The sequence below is a fragment of the Camelus ferus genome, chromosome 9 (genome assembly GCF_009834535.1).
Source record: "Camelus ferus isolate YT-003-E chromosome 9, BCGSAC_Cfer_1.0, whole genome shotgun sequence".
NCBI classification, from domain to species: Eukaryota; Metazoa; Chordata; class Mammalia; order Artiodactyla; family Camelidae; genus Camelus; species Camelus ferus.
Window position 1 is genome coordinate 9,807,499 of NC_045704.1, and position 17,269 is coordinate 9,824,767.

At 50.0% G+C, this 17,269-nt stretch overlaps 2 protein-coding genes across 9 annotated transcripts in view; both read right to left on the reverse strand.

Annotated features, from left to right (window-relative positions):
• LOC106731079 (leukocyte immunoglobulin-like receptor subfamily A member 6) overlaps positions 1–17,269 on the reverse strand; it is a 39,206-nt gene that overhangs the window by 15,872 nt on the left and 6,065 nt on the right. For 3 of the 6 annotated variants that reach the window (XM_032487694.1, XM_032487691.1, XM_032487692.1), the window contains one exon: positions 15,725–16,300. The exons of the other annotated variants lie outside the window; for them this stretch is intronic. In XM_032487694.1, the coding sequence (XP_032343585.1) occupies positions 16,154–16,300 (147 nt within the window). In that variant the 3' untranslated portion in view covers positions 15,725–16,153. Of the gene's footprint in view, positions 1–15,724; positions 16,301–17,269 lie in introns of those variants that run through there. 6 annotated transcript variants of the gene reach the window in all.
• On the reverse strand, positions 1,017–5,614 carry LOC116666015 (leukocyte immunoglobulin-like receptor subfamily A member 6). Of its 3 annotated transcripts, XM_032487929.1 has the most exons (6): positions 4,983–5,614; positions 4,805–4,840; positions 4,331–4,615; positions 2,594–2,644; positions 2,316–2,446; positions 1,017–1,460 (listed from the first exon to the last, which is right to left on the reverse strand). In XM_032487929.1, the coding sequence occupies exons 1-6, from the start codon at positions 5,014–5,016 to the stop codon at positions 1,359–1,361; spliced, it is 639 nt and encodes a 212-aa protein (XP_032343820.1). In that variant the 5' UTR covers positions 5,017–5,614; the 3' UTR covers positions 1,017–1,358. The 3 variants fall into 3 exon arrangements, with proteins under 3 accessions (XP_032343820.1, XP_032343822.1, XP_032343821.1); XM_032487931.1 differs by lacking the exon at positions 2,594–2,644; XM_032487930.1 differs by lacking the exon at positions 2,594–2,644 and having other exon boundaries at positions 1,017–2,446; positions 4,402–4,615.

Genomic DNA, 17,269 nt, shown 5'->3' on the forward strand with positions numbered 1-17,269 from the left:
CATTGGTCAGAGGTATGTGGGCTCATTTCTGGGCTCTCTGTCCTGTTGCATTGACGTGCGTGTCTATTTTCATGGCACTACCGTGCTGTTTTGTTTATTGTAGCTTTGTAGTATAGTCTTAAGTCAGGGAGCATGATACCGCCAGCTGTGTTTTTTATTTTTAAGATCACTTTGGCAATTTGGGGTCTTCTGTGGTTCCATATAAATCTGAGGATTATTTGTTAGTTTCTGTGGAAAATGTCATAGATATTTTGATACGGATCGTATTGAATCCGTAGATTGCTTTGGGTAGTATTGCCATTTTAACAATATGAATCCTTCCAATCCAAGAACACAAAATATCTTTCTATTTCATCTTTAATTTCCTTCATGAATGTTTTATCATTTTCAGAATGTCAATCTTTACCTCCTTGGTTAAGTCTATTCTTAAGTAATTTATTCTTTTGATATACTTTTTGATATGCAGTTCTGTGATTTTGGGCAAATTGTTTGGACCCAGGTTCTCATCTGGGCAGTGGCTCATTGTGTGACTGGATTCAGGAGATGCTGATGCGACAGTGTTGATCAAGTTTTGAGGGAACCCCCAATGCCAAAATGGGATGTACTTGCTATGACAGACCAGGAGCAATGCTTTTTGTCTGATGAAGATCCACTTCATCCAGTGCCCACTGCAGGCTATGGCTTTCTCCACCCTTCTTCATGTCCGTCTCACTATATTGTATGGAAAATAGACAGAAGTTATGAATAGAAGCATGTCATTTACCAAAAGCAGCGAGTGGACTTATGAGTCCACAAGTGGGAGTCAGTGAGAACAGTGCCCGTGTTCCACAGACCCTGTGGTTTCCATCCTCAGCGAAATGCCCACCGTCTCCTTACACATTCCCACCATAGTGGGTACGAGAGAAACGTTTCCTTTCTCCTTATTTATAAAGCTAAAATTAGTGACGCCCCCTGAAGAATACGTGTTTTCTCCTCTTGAAAATTATGTGTGTGAAAGAATAATCTTAGACTCGTGCTTCTTACAATTTCCTTCATTTATTTAATCTCATGTTTGAAAAAAATGATCTATATTCTTTTTGTAAATTCTACTTGTGCATCTTTACTCTCATAAAATATGTCACTGCATAGATGCATCACAAATATTAGTCGTTATGAGGGTGATGTCTGTCATATTGTCTAAAAAAAATGACACCTTTGTCAACATGCTCATGAAAGGACTGTCGCACACACACACATTTCCCTCTGGGGTGGCTAGCTGTGGGCCAGAGCTGGTGTCTCTTCCTTTTCACATGTGGTTCTGATCTGCTCCCCAGACTGACCGCAGCACTGTGTACTCCTACCAGGAACTGATGGAGCTTCTAGGCGTCGCCTGTTTTCTTACAAAATTGATTTTGCCATTGTTTCCTCTCTTGCCTCTCTTGTGGAGGTGCTGGAATTTTGACATCACAACTGCACTGATGCTGTGGCAAGACATTGGGGTGGAAATTGCCATGACCTCCAAGGAGAGGAAGCTGTGCACATCATACTCATCAGGTGTGCTCCAGCTGGATCAGACACGTTTATCTGACAAAGACAGTTCAATCCATTACTTCCAGCTGTGCCTTCAGTACATGCACATGGCACCTGGAGGTTGGCCATGAAGAAAGTATGTACTGTAAAGAAAGACACAAATGCCACATGTCTAGGGGTTTTTTAAAAAATGATGCATCTTAAAGCCCGGTGCCAGCATGCCACCTGGCTGTCACTTTAAATCCCTTGTGCTCATTCAGTCTGATGCTGCTTCTGGAGACTCTATCCCAGGTGTCATCTGATGAGGAAAGAAGGACTGAAGGGTCCACAGAGGGTTTCAGGGAACAGTTCTGGATTTATGTGCTATCATCCATTTATTCAGCTGCTTAAACCGTATTCTGTTTCTGAGCGATGGGATGGAGGTCAATAGCACACACCAGTGAATGTGGGCATTAAAAATAAAGCAAAATATATTACACGAAAGTGGACCAGGACCCGCAGGTGTGTAAGGTGCGGACACAGCCCTGCCGTGTGGCATGTGCCCCACGGCACAGGGGGCGAGGTGCCGGGGCAGTGAGGGAGAGTCACAGCGGCGGGGAGGGGAAGCACCACGGTTTATGAGAGGAAGGTCCTCCCCAGGACTCCCCCGCCCCTCTCCTGCACCCACACCGCGTCTCTCCCTCCACGGTCTCGGCAGGCAGTTCGCGCATTGTCCCCTGCAGACTCTCTTCCAGGACCTCCTGGGCACATGAGACCATTTCGAGGCTCTACCGCGCTGGACGGTGCGTCGTTCCCTCTGTGTTTACCTCCTGGCCGCATTGGGCTCTTCCAAGGTCGTGTCGAGCCTGAAACAGCAGGATCCCAAGGCCCACCAGGATCAAGGCAGCCACACCCATGCGGATGAGATTCCCCACTGTGTAGTCCTGGGAGCGTGAGCCTAGGGATTGTGCACAAAGAAGCCACTGAGGTCAGAGCAGATCAGAATCACCCCACCATCCTGGATGTCCACCCAGGGCACCCGCCTCCCCTTGCCAGGACGTGACCCTCGGAGCCCAGCCCCGTAGCTGAGAATTTCTCTGCTCACCACTTGTGGGGTCTGACATGTTTTGTGATGGGTGGGTGGTGTCAGCTGCTCCTGAGAATCGCACAGTGGGGGTGAGTGAGGAGTCGGGGAGACACAGCCCTTGTCCTGGGGTCTGTGTTGTCAGGTGCCCCCAGTTCTCACAGCACAACTGTTACACGGCCCTGTAACGCGCCCTGTCTCTGCCCGGCCAGGCTCCCTCTGTGCTCCTGGACTTTTCATCTATTTATCCTTTTATTAAATTATTCTTCATGCAGTTAGATATATTAGAGTGAGACATACACACACTCATGCAAATATATATTTTCTACAAGTGATGTAACAGCAACAGGTTCTAAAAGGCTTATTCCTGCCTTCTCGGGGGGTGAAATACATGGGAGACCACAACCAACATGGCAACATACGAGATGGAAGATACAGAGTTTTGGACAAATATCTGTAGATGTTGAAGTGGAGGAATAAGTGTGGTGTTTATATATGAGGTATATACTTACCTGTAGATAAAAGATACATATTTACGTGCATTTTTATTAAAATGTGTTACGTTGTATATATTACATGCAACACATAAGTACACATGTATCCATGAAACACTGAAGTTACACGTCAACGTGTGCATCTGTATTAAGCTCTGGACCCACGTATAGACTACATACGTGTGTGTGTCTCTATATGGGCAGACACGCAGGTGAGACAGGGAGGAAACTAATGCGTATAGAGCTGGGCGGGTCAATTCCTTGAAATAAACAGGTGGTAAGGAGGCAGGTCTCCAGAAAGGTCTCAGTCTGCTCTTCAGTAAGGAACCAGGCCACGCCTGTGGGGTTTAGAGAGGGGGACAGAGGAGAAGGGGGCTGACATTCGGGACTGAGCGCATTTGAGACACAACAGCGTTTACAGGACAGAGGAGGGAGGCCCCCATCATCGTCTTTCTCTGTCTTTTTGCACAGATTTGTTTATTTATATCAGCAAGCATTGCCGAAAAGTTCTCAAAAGAGGAGAGAGCAGTAAAAGTGCGCGCACAGGAGCAGAGCAGACGGGAGCGCACACAGACGTGCTGTGCCGTCCCCGCCGCGTCCCCCCAGCGACCCTGCCCGGGCCCTGCTGAGTCTCCGAGCGCCAGGAGCGGAGCGGCAGGAAGGCCCCCGGGCGGGCGCAGGAGGGCCGTGCAGAGCAGAGCCCGCACACGGGACGCTTCTCTATAGGACGGTGTCCGGGGAGCTGGGACCCCAGAGGCTCGGGGTCTGAGATGGAGTCGTGGGCAGGGGGGCTGTGTCCCCCGTAGCCTCTGTGCTGGCCCCGTGGAGGCCGCTCACCTGGCCCGGGGCGGGGTCGGCCTGAGAGTGCCCAGCCTGGGGCTGCCTGGCAGGAAGCTGGGGGAGGGCCTGACCCCCGGCCGTGAACAAAGCGTATCTTTTGTAGCCAACATCAGAGCAACACTGGAGGGTCAGGCTCTGTCCAGAGGTCACTAGAGATCCCTGCAGGGGTGAGGAGGGAGGGCTTCCCAGACACACCTGGGGGAAAGACCAGCCCTGGATTGTAGGGGCTGGTCCCTCCCATAAGCCTCTCCTCCCTTCCTGGCCCCCAGGTCTCACTGTCTCTCACACTCTGTGTCTCTTACCAATGAGCCCCACAATGTGGCCAGACTGCACCCCTGCCTATGGGGCTCCCCTGGGAGCAAAGAGCCCAATAAATAGCCTAGAGCCTCAAGAAGTATAAGGGGCCAGGATGGGACTTCCTCACCTGAGACCTGGAGCTCCAGGGGGTCACTGCGCTCTGACCAGCCAGTGGGGCTAATATAGTAACAGCAATACCTCCCTGCATGCTCCTCTGTCATGTGTGGGATGGAGAACTTGGCCTTGTCCCCGGGCTCCAGTGGGCTTCCTCCATCCCTGAGGTCTGAGCTTCCCTCTTTATCCAGAATGAACCCCGTGGCCCCCAGGGTCCCCTGGCACCAGATGGTCACAGAGCTATTCCAGGGGATCACAGAGCCTGGCTCAGCCCAGATGGTGGGTTTCGGGGGGGTCCCTGGAAGGAAATCAGAGGCCTGGGTCACAAGACATTCCCACCCCCATCCCCCAGCTCTCAGCCCCACAGCCCCCAGCCTCCCCTTCCTTCAGCCCAGAGCTGCTGTTCCCCATCCCCATTGCCCGGGGAGGGGCTGGCCCATCCCCACAATGAGGAGGGGGGAGCGGGGACACCTGGGCACAGACTCACCTGCCTGCACCTGGGTCCTCACGCCCACACTCAGCCCTGGAAGAGAGGTCCCTGTGAGAGATTCACCCCTGAACCCTGAGCAGAACCTCCCCTCCCCCGAGCGTCCTGAGCCCTGGGGTCTCCTGACAGAGCAGGCGTGGCTCCCAGACCAGGACCGCCCTCCCCTCCTCAATCTCACCGAGACACAGCAGGGCCGTGAGGGTGGGGGTCATGGCGCCTCCTCCCTGTGGTCCAGGCTGTGCAGATGGAGGAGACACGGTGCCCTCAGCACGGAGACCCACAGGGTGTGTCCGCTCAGAGGCTGGTCCTCCCCGTCACGGGGCTGTCACGTCAGCAGCCCCACGGGAAGGGGAACTGCCCCTTCCTGAGAGCCTGGCTCTCGTTTCCATGACAGATCAGCAAAGAGACCCGGTGTCTTCCTGAGGCGCCCCTTGCAGGTGAGGGTGCCCAGGCCACGCCCTTCCCTCTCAGAGCCTCGGTGTGGGGCCTCCTTCGTCCTCAGCCGTCCATCAGCTCAGCCCTGCGGGGTCCTCACCATGGACCCGGCTCACCTTCACATCTTCAGGGCAGATGCAGGTTCCTGCTGGTCTGCAGAGCTCAGATCAGCAGAGACGCACGTTGAACGTCTACCTACAGCTCGGTGGAGGCCAAGGGGGCAATGAGCACAGAGGAGAAGCACCGGGAAACAAGGGCAGGAACCACGACTCCTCTCCTGGCCCCGGAGTGTGGGTGTATTTCCGTCACAGTCCACATCACTTCTCTTTTTTCTTGCACAGCGTCCACCCCACCTCCTGGGATATAGCCCCAGAGTTGTTCCTGCCTCCTCGGTGCCCCTTTTTCCTGGACAGAGTCTCCTTCTCATCCTGTGGTTCTGTCTTCAGGTTGATGGGACAGGGTGTGGCTTAGTGCTCTGACCTGAGAGAACAGCCAATTCTTTTTTTAAAATAGACTTTGTTTTTTTAGAGCATTTCAGGTTGACAGCAGAACTGAGCAGAGTTCCCACGTAGCCCTCCCCACCCACACATATATCCTCCCCTCCCCTCAACACCCCTCATCAGCGTGACGTAGTTGGTGCATGGGTGAGCCGACATGGGCACCTTATCATGACTCAGAGTCCACAGTTCACATTAGGGCTCACTCTTGACGTGCACTCTGTGGGCTTTGACAGATGCTTAATGACGCGTAGCCACCACTATAGTGTCAGAAGGATTTCATTGCCCTAAAAATCCCTTGTGCTCCATCTGTTCATCCCTCCCTGCCTCCCTCGCCCCTAAGCCCCTGGAAACCCCTGGATCTTTTTATTGTTCCTGTAGCTGTGCCTTTCCCAGTTGTCATTTGGCTGGGATCGGACAGTTTGTAGCCTTTTCAGACTGGCTTCTTGCGTTTAGTAATGTGTCTTTTAAGTTTCTTCCATGTCTTTCATGGCTTGATAGCTCATGTTTTTTCACTGCACATTCATTTTTTAATTTACATATACATACTGTTCATTGTTTCTAAGAACGTTTAGAGCTTCAGCTTTTTTAAAACGTTTTTTATTGATTTATAATCATTTTACCATGTTGTGTCAAATTCCAGAGCACAATTTTTCAGTCGTACATGAACATACATACATTCATTGTCACTCTTTTTCTCTGTGAGCTACCACAAGGTCTCGTATATATTTCCCTGTGCTATACAGTATAATCTTGTTTATCGGGTCTGCATTTTGAACTCCCCGTCTGTCCCTTCCCACCCTCCTCCCCTTTGGCAACCACAAGTTTGTATTCTGTGTCTATGAGTCTGTTTCTGTTTTGTATTTATGTTTTGTTTCCTTTTTTTTTTTTTTTTTTTTTAGATCCCACATATGAGCGATCTCATATGGTATTTTTCTTTCTCTTTCTGGCTTACTTCACTTAGAATGACATTCCCCAGAAGCATCCAGAGCTTTAGCTTTTTAAACTTACATAGTTATCAAAGGAATAAAGCCAACCACAAAATAAGAATTAATTCAAAAAGATACAAACAGCCTGCTATTAGCGGCAACGTTATTTATAGCTGCCAAGATATGGAAGCAGCCTAAGTGCACACCAACAGTTGAACAGATAACGGGGACGCAGCACACGTGTATGTAATGGAGCACAACTCACCCGCAGGAAAGAAGGCTATTTTGCCATTTGCGACCCTTCATTCACTTTCTTTTACTCACTTCAAAAATGAGAATTTTATAAGCGGCATAAATATTTCCATTACATCAAAAATAACAAGACACCTGGAAATAAAAAACCAAGGAGGTTACCTATACTCCAAAAAGCGAAATGACACAAAGAAACGGAAAGATTTCTTGTGCTCTTGGACTGGAAGAATCAACGCTATCAAATTAGCCACACTTCCCACAGCAATCCACAGATGCAACGCAACCCCCATCAAAATAGTTGCCACGTTCCTCACAGAACTAGAACAAACAATTCCAAATTTATAAGGAACCACAGAAGACCCCGAGCAGCCAGAGCAATCTTTTGTAGGTCTTTCTTCTTTTTGTTCTCTTATGGTTTCATGACTAGAGAAGGTCCTTTCACATCTGTTGTAAAGCTGGTTTGGTGGTGCTGAGTTCTTTTAGCTTTTGTTTATCTGTGAAGCTTTTGATTTCTCCATCCAGTCTGAACAAGAGCCTTGCTGGACAGAGTGTTCTTGGTTGTAAGTTCCCCCGTGCATCACTTTAAGTATATCGTGCCGCTCCCTCCTGGCCTGTAGAGTTTCTGCTCAAAAATCAGCTGGTAACCTTATGGGAGTTTCCTTGTATGTTATTCGTTGCTTTTCTCTTGCTAATTTTAATATCTTCTCCTAGATTTTTGTCAATTTGATGCCTGTGTGCCTTGGTGTGCTCCTCTTTGGGTGGATCCTGTGTGGAACTCTCTGCGCTTCCTGGACTTGGGTGACTGTTCTCTTTCCCAAGTTGGGGACTTTTTCACTGATTATCGCTCCAAAAAATTTCTCAGGTCCTTTCTCCCTCTCTTCTCTTTCTGGGACCCCTATAATGTGAATGTTAGAGCGCTTCATGTTGTCCCAGAGTGCTCTTAAACCGTCCTCATTCCTTTTTATCCTTTTTTCTGTTCTGAAGTAGTGATTTCCAGTAATCTGTCTGCTAGCTCACCGATCTGTTCTCTTGCCTCATTTATTCCATTCTTGGTTCCTTCTGGTGTGTTACTCATTTCAGTGATTTTATTCTTCAACTCTGTTTACATATTCTTTATTTTTTCAAACTCTCTGCTAAAGACTTCACTCTGTGCATCTTTACTCCTCTTGAGTTCTGTAACATCTTGGCCATCATTACCGTAAACTGTTTCTTGGATAAATTACCTATCTCCTCTCACCTCTTCTGGGTTTTATCTTGTGCCTTGGCCTGGGAGATATCCCTTTGCCTCCTCATATTGTCTGTCTTTCTATGCATGTGTGGATTCCTTCCACAGGCTTTGGGATTGTTGTTTTCTTATTTCTGGCATCTGCCCCTGGTGGATGAGGCCCGACTAAAGGCTCATGCAGGGTTCCTGGCAGGAGGAGCCGGGGCCTGCCCACTGCTGGGTGAAGCTCGGTCCTGGACCTCTGGTGGGTAGTGCTGTGTCTAGAGGCCTTTGTGGCTCAGGAAGTCCTGCTGATGGGTGGGGCTGTGTTCCCACCCTGTATGTTATTTGACCTGAGGCTTCCTTAGGGCTAGGTCTTGGTGCTAATGATCCAATCAAGATGTCAGCCTCCAGGAAAGCTCCTGTAGATGAACATTCTCAGAATGCCCACCACCAGCTTTTGTGTCCCCTGGGTGAGCTGCAGCTGTCCCCCACGTCCCCAGGAGACCCTCCAAATCCAGCACGCAGGCCTGGCCCAGGTTCCTGTGAAATGACTGCCTCTGCCCTTGGACCTGGTGCACATGAGTTTCCGTGTAAGCTTCTGAAGCTAATGGAGTCTCTGTTTCCCCCAGGCCTGTGGGGCTCCTGGAGCCAAGCCCTGCTGGCCTTCCAAACCAGATGTCCCGGGGTCTCCTTCTCTTCCCAATGCCGGGACCTGGGCTGGGGAGCCTGACGTAGGGCTCAGAGCTCCCACTCCTGTGGGAGGGCCTCTGCGACTTAACTGTTCTTCAGCTTGTGGGTCACCCACTCCGGGGGTATGGGGCCCAATTATACCGCGAGCACGCCCCTCCTACCATCCTGCTGTGGTTCCCTCTATATGTTTCCAGTTGCAGAAGATCTTTGTTGCTAGGTTCCAGTCTTTTTTTCAATGGTTGTTTAGCATTCAGTTTTGGATTTGTTTTAGTCATGAGGAGAGGCAAGCTCGTGGTCCTACCACTCCACTATCTTGACCGGAAATCCAAGGAAAATCAGTTCTTATTTAAATATTCCTCCGTCATCCACTGCCCGTGTACCTGGAGCCCTGAAGTCCAGTCTCTGAGCCCCTTCCCCGCCTGCAGCAGGTTGTCTGAGCCTTGCTCCTCAGAAAGGTTGTGCCGGGACGTGGGCAGGACCCGGTGTTTGTTAGTTTCCCGACCTGATTCGGTCGTGTGAGGGCAGACGTTGAGGTCCAGGTGTCAGATGCCGCAGTCAAGGTGGACGATCGACGTGCCCGCTCAAGACCCCCATGAGCCCCTGACACTGCGCAGGGCTGGCCGTGTTTTATGAAGTGTGTAGGCACGGGTTATTGTAGGAAAAGAAAATGAAAGTTTCCAAAGTAGGAGGGAACCACAACAACAACAAAAAAAAGTGATAGCTAGTGACCACCAGTGCCTGAGTCCAGCAGGGGGTCATTAGAGTGGAGGTTTCCATCTCCATGTGGACAGGACAGCGACCCCAGGTCCTCACAGGCAGGGAAGAGGCAGGGCTCCAGGTAACGGCTGGAAGCAGTGCAGCCCCTCTCCCACGTTTGTGGACAAGCATTAGGGTGTCTCTGCCCACTGACCTAGCCCCAGGGTCTGCACCGAGCCGTGTCCCCTGTGTGTTTGTCAAATGAACTCAATTCATTGGAGTCCTGCACGGGTGTCTGTCCCACGTGTGAGTGTGAGGCTCACCTTGGGGCCATCCCTGTCGGCCAGTGCCCAGTCAGATGCTAAGTCTGGGAGAGCAGAGGCCCCAAGGCACGGCGGCTGCCATGGTTCACTCATTTCAGCTCTGAAAGTCAGGCAGATCTGGGAGAAACTCTCCATGGAAAATCAAGTATCAGGGAGCTGAACGTCCAGCAGGAATGTGCATCAAAGAGGAACCCTAGTAACGATGCACCGTGCTGTGAAAGGCCGTCTGCAGAGGCAGCCGTTCGCACCGTCACACCCCAGGAAACGGAATGCTAGGGATCTGTGAGCGTGTTCACTGAGGCATGCTTACACATCTGCAAATCAAAGAAGGAAAATGAAATCTTGAAACAATGAAAGTGATTATATTATAGAAGGATATAGAGTTTTAGCAATGAACTGGGCAAATGCTTTATAGCTTAAAAAATAATACTTCCATTAATACACTTAAAATACTTTTTTCATTAAGGAGAAGATACAGCTGAAGGGCCAGTGATGAACCTGGGATACGGCTTTGAGGGAATCGTGTAGGGGTGCAGTGTGGAGACTGGAATTAGAAAGTTAAGGCGCATGGGGAGTAGAAAGAGGGACCCACGAATACTGTGAGTTTCAGAAGGAAGGCAGTGAGGACACTGCCTGCGGCAGTCCCAGAGGCCAGTGTTTGGGTGTTTTGCAGAGACGGAGAGGGAACTTACAAGTGCTCAGGTGCATGAATATATGCATGAAATGTGTGTGTTGACATTTCACAGCAAAGGGCAGGAAGCTGAAAGGGAGAAAATGCCAAGAGACACGGGACATGCACAGTCGGGGAGTTACCTGCGAGCAGCGAATCCGGTGCTCACCCACGCGAGCAGGGAGGGGCAGAGGTGGGACGGGCCGGCAGGGGGGCTCACGCAAGTGTGAGAGGCCTGGGCACGTCCGACCTGCCTGGGCGCGTGCCTCCCAGTGGGAGCCCACGCCCTGCTTTAGGTGTCAGCTTTTCTCCCGCAGTCCTTTGTGCCACTGTTCTCTGTTCACCTCTGATGTCGACGTACTAGGACTGGGCCATCACAGTGTCACTGGAACTGTGGCATAAGCTGAGGTGGAAATTACCACGCCCCACACAACAGGAGGACCCAGGGTCATCTGTGCGATGCCGCAGCTGGCTTCGTATTCATTTGCGAAAGACGATTCTATTCATTACATCCCAGCTGTGATGCAGTGCATCCTCACCGCCATCTCGAAGTTGGGCCACAAGGGAGTATTTAGCAAAGAAACAGACAATGTAAATAAATGAGAGCATTTGAAAAAGTGAATTTTTCATGGAGCCTGTTTGCCAGCGCACCAGCTGTCTGTCACTCCGAACACCATGTGCTCCACTCAAACTGATGGTCTTTCTGGAGAAACTGTTCCACGTGTCACCCTGGAGGAGAGAAAGGCTTGAGGGGTCCAGAGGGAGTTCGGGGGAGTGGTTTTGGATTTCTCTGTTCCAAACTACACCTGATCTTCACCCACGTATTCAGTTATTTAAACCGTATTCTGTTTCTGAGCGGAGGTCAGAGGTCAACAGCACACACCGGCGAAAGTGGAAATTAAAACTAAAGCAAAATGTATGACAAGAAAGTGGGTCAGAGCACGGAGGTGAGTTTAGGCGTGGGCTCAAACCTCTGATGCGGCTGCGGTCACGTGTCACAGGAGCGAGAAAAGGAGGGGACGAGTCAAGGACGGGCAGCAGTGGTGAGGAGGGAAGTCGCTGCCGTTTGCCTGCAGGAGCGGCCCCGCCGGCGGCGGCAGCCCGGCCGCTCCCAGCCTGCCGGCGTCCACTCCCCTTGAAACTCTCAACAGACAGTTCCCTCAATTTATGCTGCAGGTTTTCCTCCAGAACCTTCTAATCATGCAAGGATCTGCCTCACCAAATGGCGGGCTTGTTGTCTCTTGTGTTCACCTCCTGGCTGCATCTTGGGTCCTTCTCTGGCCGTGTCCCGCCTGAAATAGCGGACTCTAGAGGGCCAACAGCATCAAGCCAGCCACGCCCACCTGGATGAGAGTCTCCACCGTGCGGTCCTGGAGGTGTGAGTAGGGGTCGTGGTCGCAGGACTCAGAGGGGTCAGAGCAGACCCGGGTGGCCCGGGAGCCCCGCGTGCCCACCAGGCGCCTGCCTGCGGCTGGGCAGCTGTGCCCTCGGAGCCCAGCCCGCACCGAGCCTTCCTCCTGCCCGGCACCACCCCTGCAGTCGGACTTGTTTGTGACGGGCTGAGCTGTCAGTCACTGCTGAGGACAAACAAAGGCAGGTACAGGTGAGATGTAGAGATGCTTAGGTGACCTCTGGTCTCGAATGAGTCTCCAGAACTCGCTGTGCGAACCTGAGTCCCGGAGGGAGCACATCCGTTATCTCAGCTGCATCCAGTGAAGAGGCAAAGTTGAGCCGTGGGGTTTCAGTCTGTCCTGAGAACCAGGAACGCGAAGGGGCAGAGGCTGGGTCTGCCTTTCCGTTTCTCCATATCACCCAGCTCTTCTTTTTTTTTTCTTTTTGTATCTGACTCAGGATTTTCTATTTCCACGTTTTATATTTTCACTTTACTTTCTTCTATCTACAAATCCATTATTTTTAAGAATACATGGTGGCATATCTATAACACAATAAGGCAATGTTTCTAGGAGCAAGGATTACAATTACCATAACCTCTAATTTTTCATTTAGTTGTCATCTAGATAGTGGTATTGACTAGAAACAAGCAAAATGAGGTGCTCCGTACCCCTGAGGGAGGAGGTCGGGGCTGTGTTAAAGGGGGACTGTGACGGGAGAGGTCCCCCCGAGCCCACACTCTGCCCCCTCTGCCTGTGAGGAGGAGCCCACAGTGGGAGGGGCCCGGGCCCCTCCCTGTTACCTGTCACCGCCAGGGGCAGGGGGTCACTCCACCCTGACCAACCATCCCTGCTGTGATGTGCACACTGGTACAGCCCTGCAGTGCCTGAGTTCCTGGCTTTAAAGGGGGAACTGGCCTTGTTACTGCAGTCCTGTGAGGCCCCGTATCCATGGGTCCAGAGACCCTCCCTCACACAGACAGTACACATCAGCTTGCAGGGACCACTGACACCAGATCCTCTTGGTGACTGTGGGGCCTGGTTCAGCCCAGATGGAGGGTTTGGGGAGGACACCTGGAAAGGAGTCAGACCTGAAGTGTCAGGGGTGCCCTTCTGCCCTCAGTGTCCCCAGATGTCACTCCAAGGTCATCCCCAGACTGGCCATCGCCAGCTCAGACCTGCTGTGCCCCCCCCCCAGGTCATTGGGATGGGGGGGATCATAAGGCTGAATCAGGAGGACTGGGGAGAACTCAGCCTCCTGGACCTGGTTCCGCAGTCTCCGACACACCCCGGAAGTGTGCGTAGATACAATACATACAACAACTACAGCGTAACGCGGTGAGGGTAGAGGGAGGTGTGTGTTTGTAAGGTTTTTACATTTCCCTTGAAGGTATAAAATACTCCTCTCGCTTGACTGTCACGTCGGGTGTGCACATGATACTCTCTCGAACAGCCACTTAAACAGCGTCCGAGGAGGTACAGTGACAGCACCAACAGAGAAAGTAAAACGGAATGCTAAAAATATTTTTTAAATCCAAGAAAAGGCAGGGAAGGATAAATAGAAGAACAAACAAGTAGGGCAGGCAGACATAAAAAAATTAAAAAGCAAACCTAAATAACAATCTTATCAGTAAATATATGTAAGTGGACGAAACACAGCAGCTAAAAGACAGAGATTCTAGGATTGGTTTAAGAAAAAACAACCACAAGCAAGACCCAGCATCATGCAGTTCAGAAGAAATTCACCTCTAATACAATGATGTAGATAGCTTAAAAGAATGAACAATGTGGATGAACCTTGGAAACATCATTTGAAGTGAAATAAACCAGACAAAAAATGTCACATATTGTACGATTTCACTTACACAAACTGCCTAGAGTGGCCAGATCCCCACCAGCGGGGACTAGAGTGGAGGCGGCAGGGGTGGGGGAAGGGGGCACGGGGGCTGCTGTTTAATGGGGGCAGAGATTCTGTTTGTGATAATGAAACTGTTCCGGAAAATGGATAGTGGTCATGATTGCCCAACATGGTAAATGTACTTACGGCCACTGAATCCTACATTTTAATAATGTTTACATGGTGATAAGTGTTACGGGATGTATATTTTACCACATTAAATAAAGAGGAAGACTAAAAAATGAACCATACAAACACTAATCAAAAGAAAATTTAAGGGATTGTACTGGTTTCCAGTTACCACAAATTACCACAAATTCAGTGGATTAAAACAACACAAATTTAGTATCTTACAGTTCTGGGAGGTCAGGAGTATACAGTCAGGCTCACTGGTATGAAGTCAGGGAACAGCGAGATGTTCAGTTACTTCATCTCAGTCCAGAACCGAAAGTCTGAAATGCAATTCTATATATTGGCCATGTATCAGCGATGCTGGAAAATGCCTTTGTAATTTGATAGATAGAACATCTTACATTATTTTGGAATTTCTCTGCACACAACCGTGTAATCACTGACTGATTCAGCATTATTCTTACCCACTTCAGAGCTTACCGCTTTGCTTTACTGAATTGGTTGGGACCTCCAGGGCCGTGGTCACAGAAGGGGTCGCAGGGAACATACTTGCACCATTGCCAATTATAGAGGAAGGGTTTCAGGTTCTCACCTTTACTAACGATGTCCAGTGTTGATGGTCAAACATGCCCTCATCCAGTACAGGAAATGCCCTTCTGTTGCTGATAAGTTTTTATTTTCATTAGGAATTGCTGGTATGTTTTATCAAAAGACTCGTCTGCATCTGTGAGATGATTATTTTTTGCTTTTTAGAATAATGTGTTAAATTACATTGATAGATTTAAAAAAAAAACTTGAGCTACTGTGTCCTTCAAAAAAAAAAAGACCACAGTATAGTCATGAACTATGTCCTTTTTATAGTTCACTAAATCTTCTCTGTGAATACTTTGTTTAGAGATTTGCAGCAGAGCTCACATGAGAAATCTCCCCGTGACTTTCCCGTTTTCTCAATCCCTTGCCAGGTTTTGGTGTGAATATTTTCCTGGCCTGATAAAGTGTGTTGCCGTGTATTTCTTCTTTTTCTATTCTCAGGAGAGATTTGTGCAGTTTTGGAGTGTGTGTGTGTGTATGTGGGTGTGCGCGCGCGCAGGCGGTGGGGTGTTTCGTAGGTGCACAAGTGTTTGGAAGCAACCACGGATGAAGCGTCCTGAACACGTTGCAAAACGATCAGCAGCGTAGCATCACTTAACACCTCCATCCTGTCACGTAGTTGCCATTTCTTTTTTGTGGTGAGAACATTTAGCGTCCACTCTCTTCACGACGCTCAAGAATAGGATACAGTGCTGTCAGCTCTAATCACCAGGCTGTACATTAGGTCCCCGACCTTACTTGTTTTGTAACTGGAACTTTGCACGCTCTGACCAACACCTCCCCTCCCCGCTTGCTGCAACCCTGGTAACCACCTCTCTAATCTCTCTTTCTCTCAGTTTGACTTTTTTAGATTTGACATAATTCAGTTGGGGCGATTTTTGATTACAGACTCAATGTATTTAAGGTGATACAGATTTTCCATTTATTCTTATGTCCATGTGGTAAATTGTACATTTGAAGACATCTGTTTCATCTACATTTTCTACATATTGACGTCACATTGTTGACAATGTTCTGTTACTGTTGTTACAAAGGACTTGTCGTGCTGTCTGCAGTTTCCTTCCTGGTCATAGAAATGTGTGTCTTCTCTCTTTTCCCTTGGCCGTTGTGGCTAGGATTTACAATGTTTTCAAGAATGAATTTTTTCCCCTTAATTGATTTTTCTCCACTTTTTTTGTCCTCATTCATCGCTAGACTTGTCATTATTAGTCCTCTCCTTCTACCTTCATTTAGAATTCGCTGTTTTTTCCCTAAATTCTTGGTATGAATCATTAGGTTATTGATTTTTTAGGCTTTTCTTATTTATTTATTCATGGTTCTTAATTTTCTCAGTTCATTGGTTTGTCGTGTAATATTTATGCTATCATTCATTGAAAACATGCTCCCTCCTTTCCTTTGGTTTTCAGTTCACACATTGATAACTGAGAAGTCTCTTGCATTATTTCCAAAATGTAGGGATGTTAGTTATCTTTGAAGGTAGAATCAGGTGACTCCCAAAGGGCCCCAGGTGCTCCTGCGGTCTGTGTTAGGAGTCCAGGTCAGCTGGTGGTCATCATGTGGTGTCCACTGCGGGCAGCTCCTGTGCCTTCTGGCGTCCCAGCAGTCTCCCTTCGAGAGCACGGGCTCTGGGTCCCCTGGGCTAGTGGATGGCGAGTGTGGCGTACACGCTGGGCTCTGCGGGGGGCTCCCCCAACTGCGAGGCAGGGGGTGTGGTCGTCTCCCGTCTGAGGGTCGAGTGGTTCAGCTGGGCATAGGTCACATCCTGGGGGGCTTCAGATGTGGCAGCCTGTAGTTGGTGGGGGGACAGAAGCATGAGGTTGGGGGAAGCCCGGGGGCTGGAGAGGATGGGACCCACTTGACTGTCCGTCTGCGTGTCCTCTTCTGCTTGTCTGTCCTTTGTGTCCAGCAGTCCCCCCGACAGGGGAGAAAGAAGGTGGCAATTCCTCACCCTAGTCTTGATCTTGAGTGGTTCACCTGGGTATACGTCCCTCCCTGAGGGTACGTCCCACCCCGGGGGCCTCCATCCTGCCTGTTCTGCTGGAGGGAGACAGTGAGACAGGAGCAGCACCTCCTGGATCCACTGTGATCTCCTCCAGTGAGTTTTCCACTCTGTTGCCAGAGCGATGCTTTAAAACGTTAGATGAGATGAGGTCACTTTCCTGACGGAATCTCCAGGGGCTTCCTGACAACTTGGCATCTCTGGCTGCTCTCTACGGTTCTGATTTCTGTATTAGCACGTTATCTCTTGCTGATTTGCCTCCAGGCACACAGCCCATTTTCCTGCAAAAGGATGTCCCTGCCTCAGGACCTTTGCACTTGCTGCCTTGCCCCCCCCCCATGCTCTCTGTCTCCTTCTCTTGCTTTACTTTCCCTATCAGGACCTTGCATTCTAGGACACTGGCTGCTTATTTGAGCTCGAGGAGTGTGGGGACAGTGTGCTCACGGCTGCACCGGCAGCACCGCCAGGGAGCCGGGGGGCTGCTGCTCGCCCTGTGCACCTTTGCTGGGTGAATGAATGAAGGAGAGCCTAGGGGACCTGGGGAGGTGCACTTATTCATGCATCCTCTTGAGACGTGGGGCTACGCTCCAACAGCAGAAGGTCAGACAGAGGACGAGGAGCCAGGAGAGGGGACCCCGAAGGAGGGGCCATGAGGTCACGAGGAAAGTGGAGGGGTGGAGTCAGAGCAGAACATGACCAGGCAGCCCAGGAGAGGTCAGTGTGGGAGCCGCTGGGAGCTGGGATGTGAAGACAGAG

Coding starts and splice junctions, on each gene's coding strand:
- LOC116666015 (XM_032487929.1), bottom strand. CDS start 5,016: ATGACCCCCACCCTCACGGCCCTGCTGTGTCTCG. Junction 4,841..4,982: donor CACGGCCCTGCTGTGTCTCG/GTGAGATTGAGG, acceptor CCTCTCTTCCAG/GGCTGAGTGTGGGCGTGAGG. Junction 4,616..4,804: donor GAGGACCCAGGTGCAGGCAG/GTGAGTCTGTGC, acceptor ATTTCCTTCCAG/GGACCCCCCCGAAACCCACC.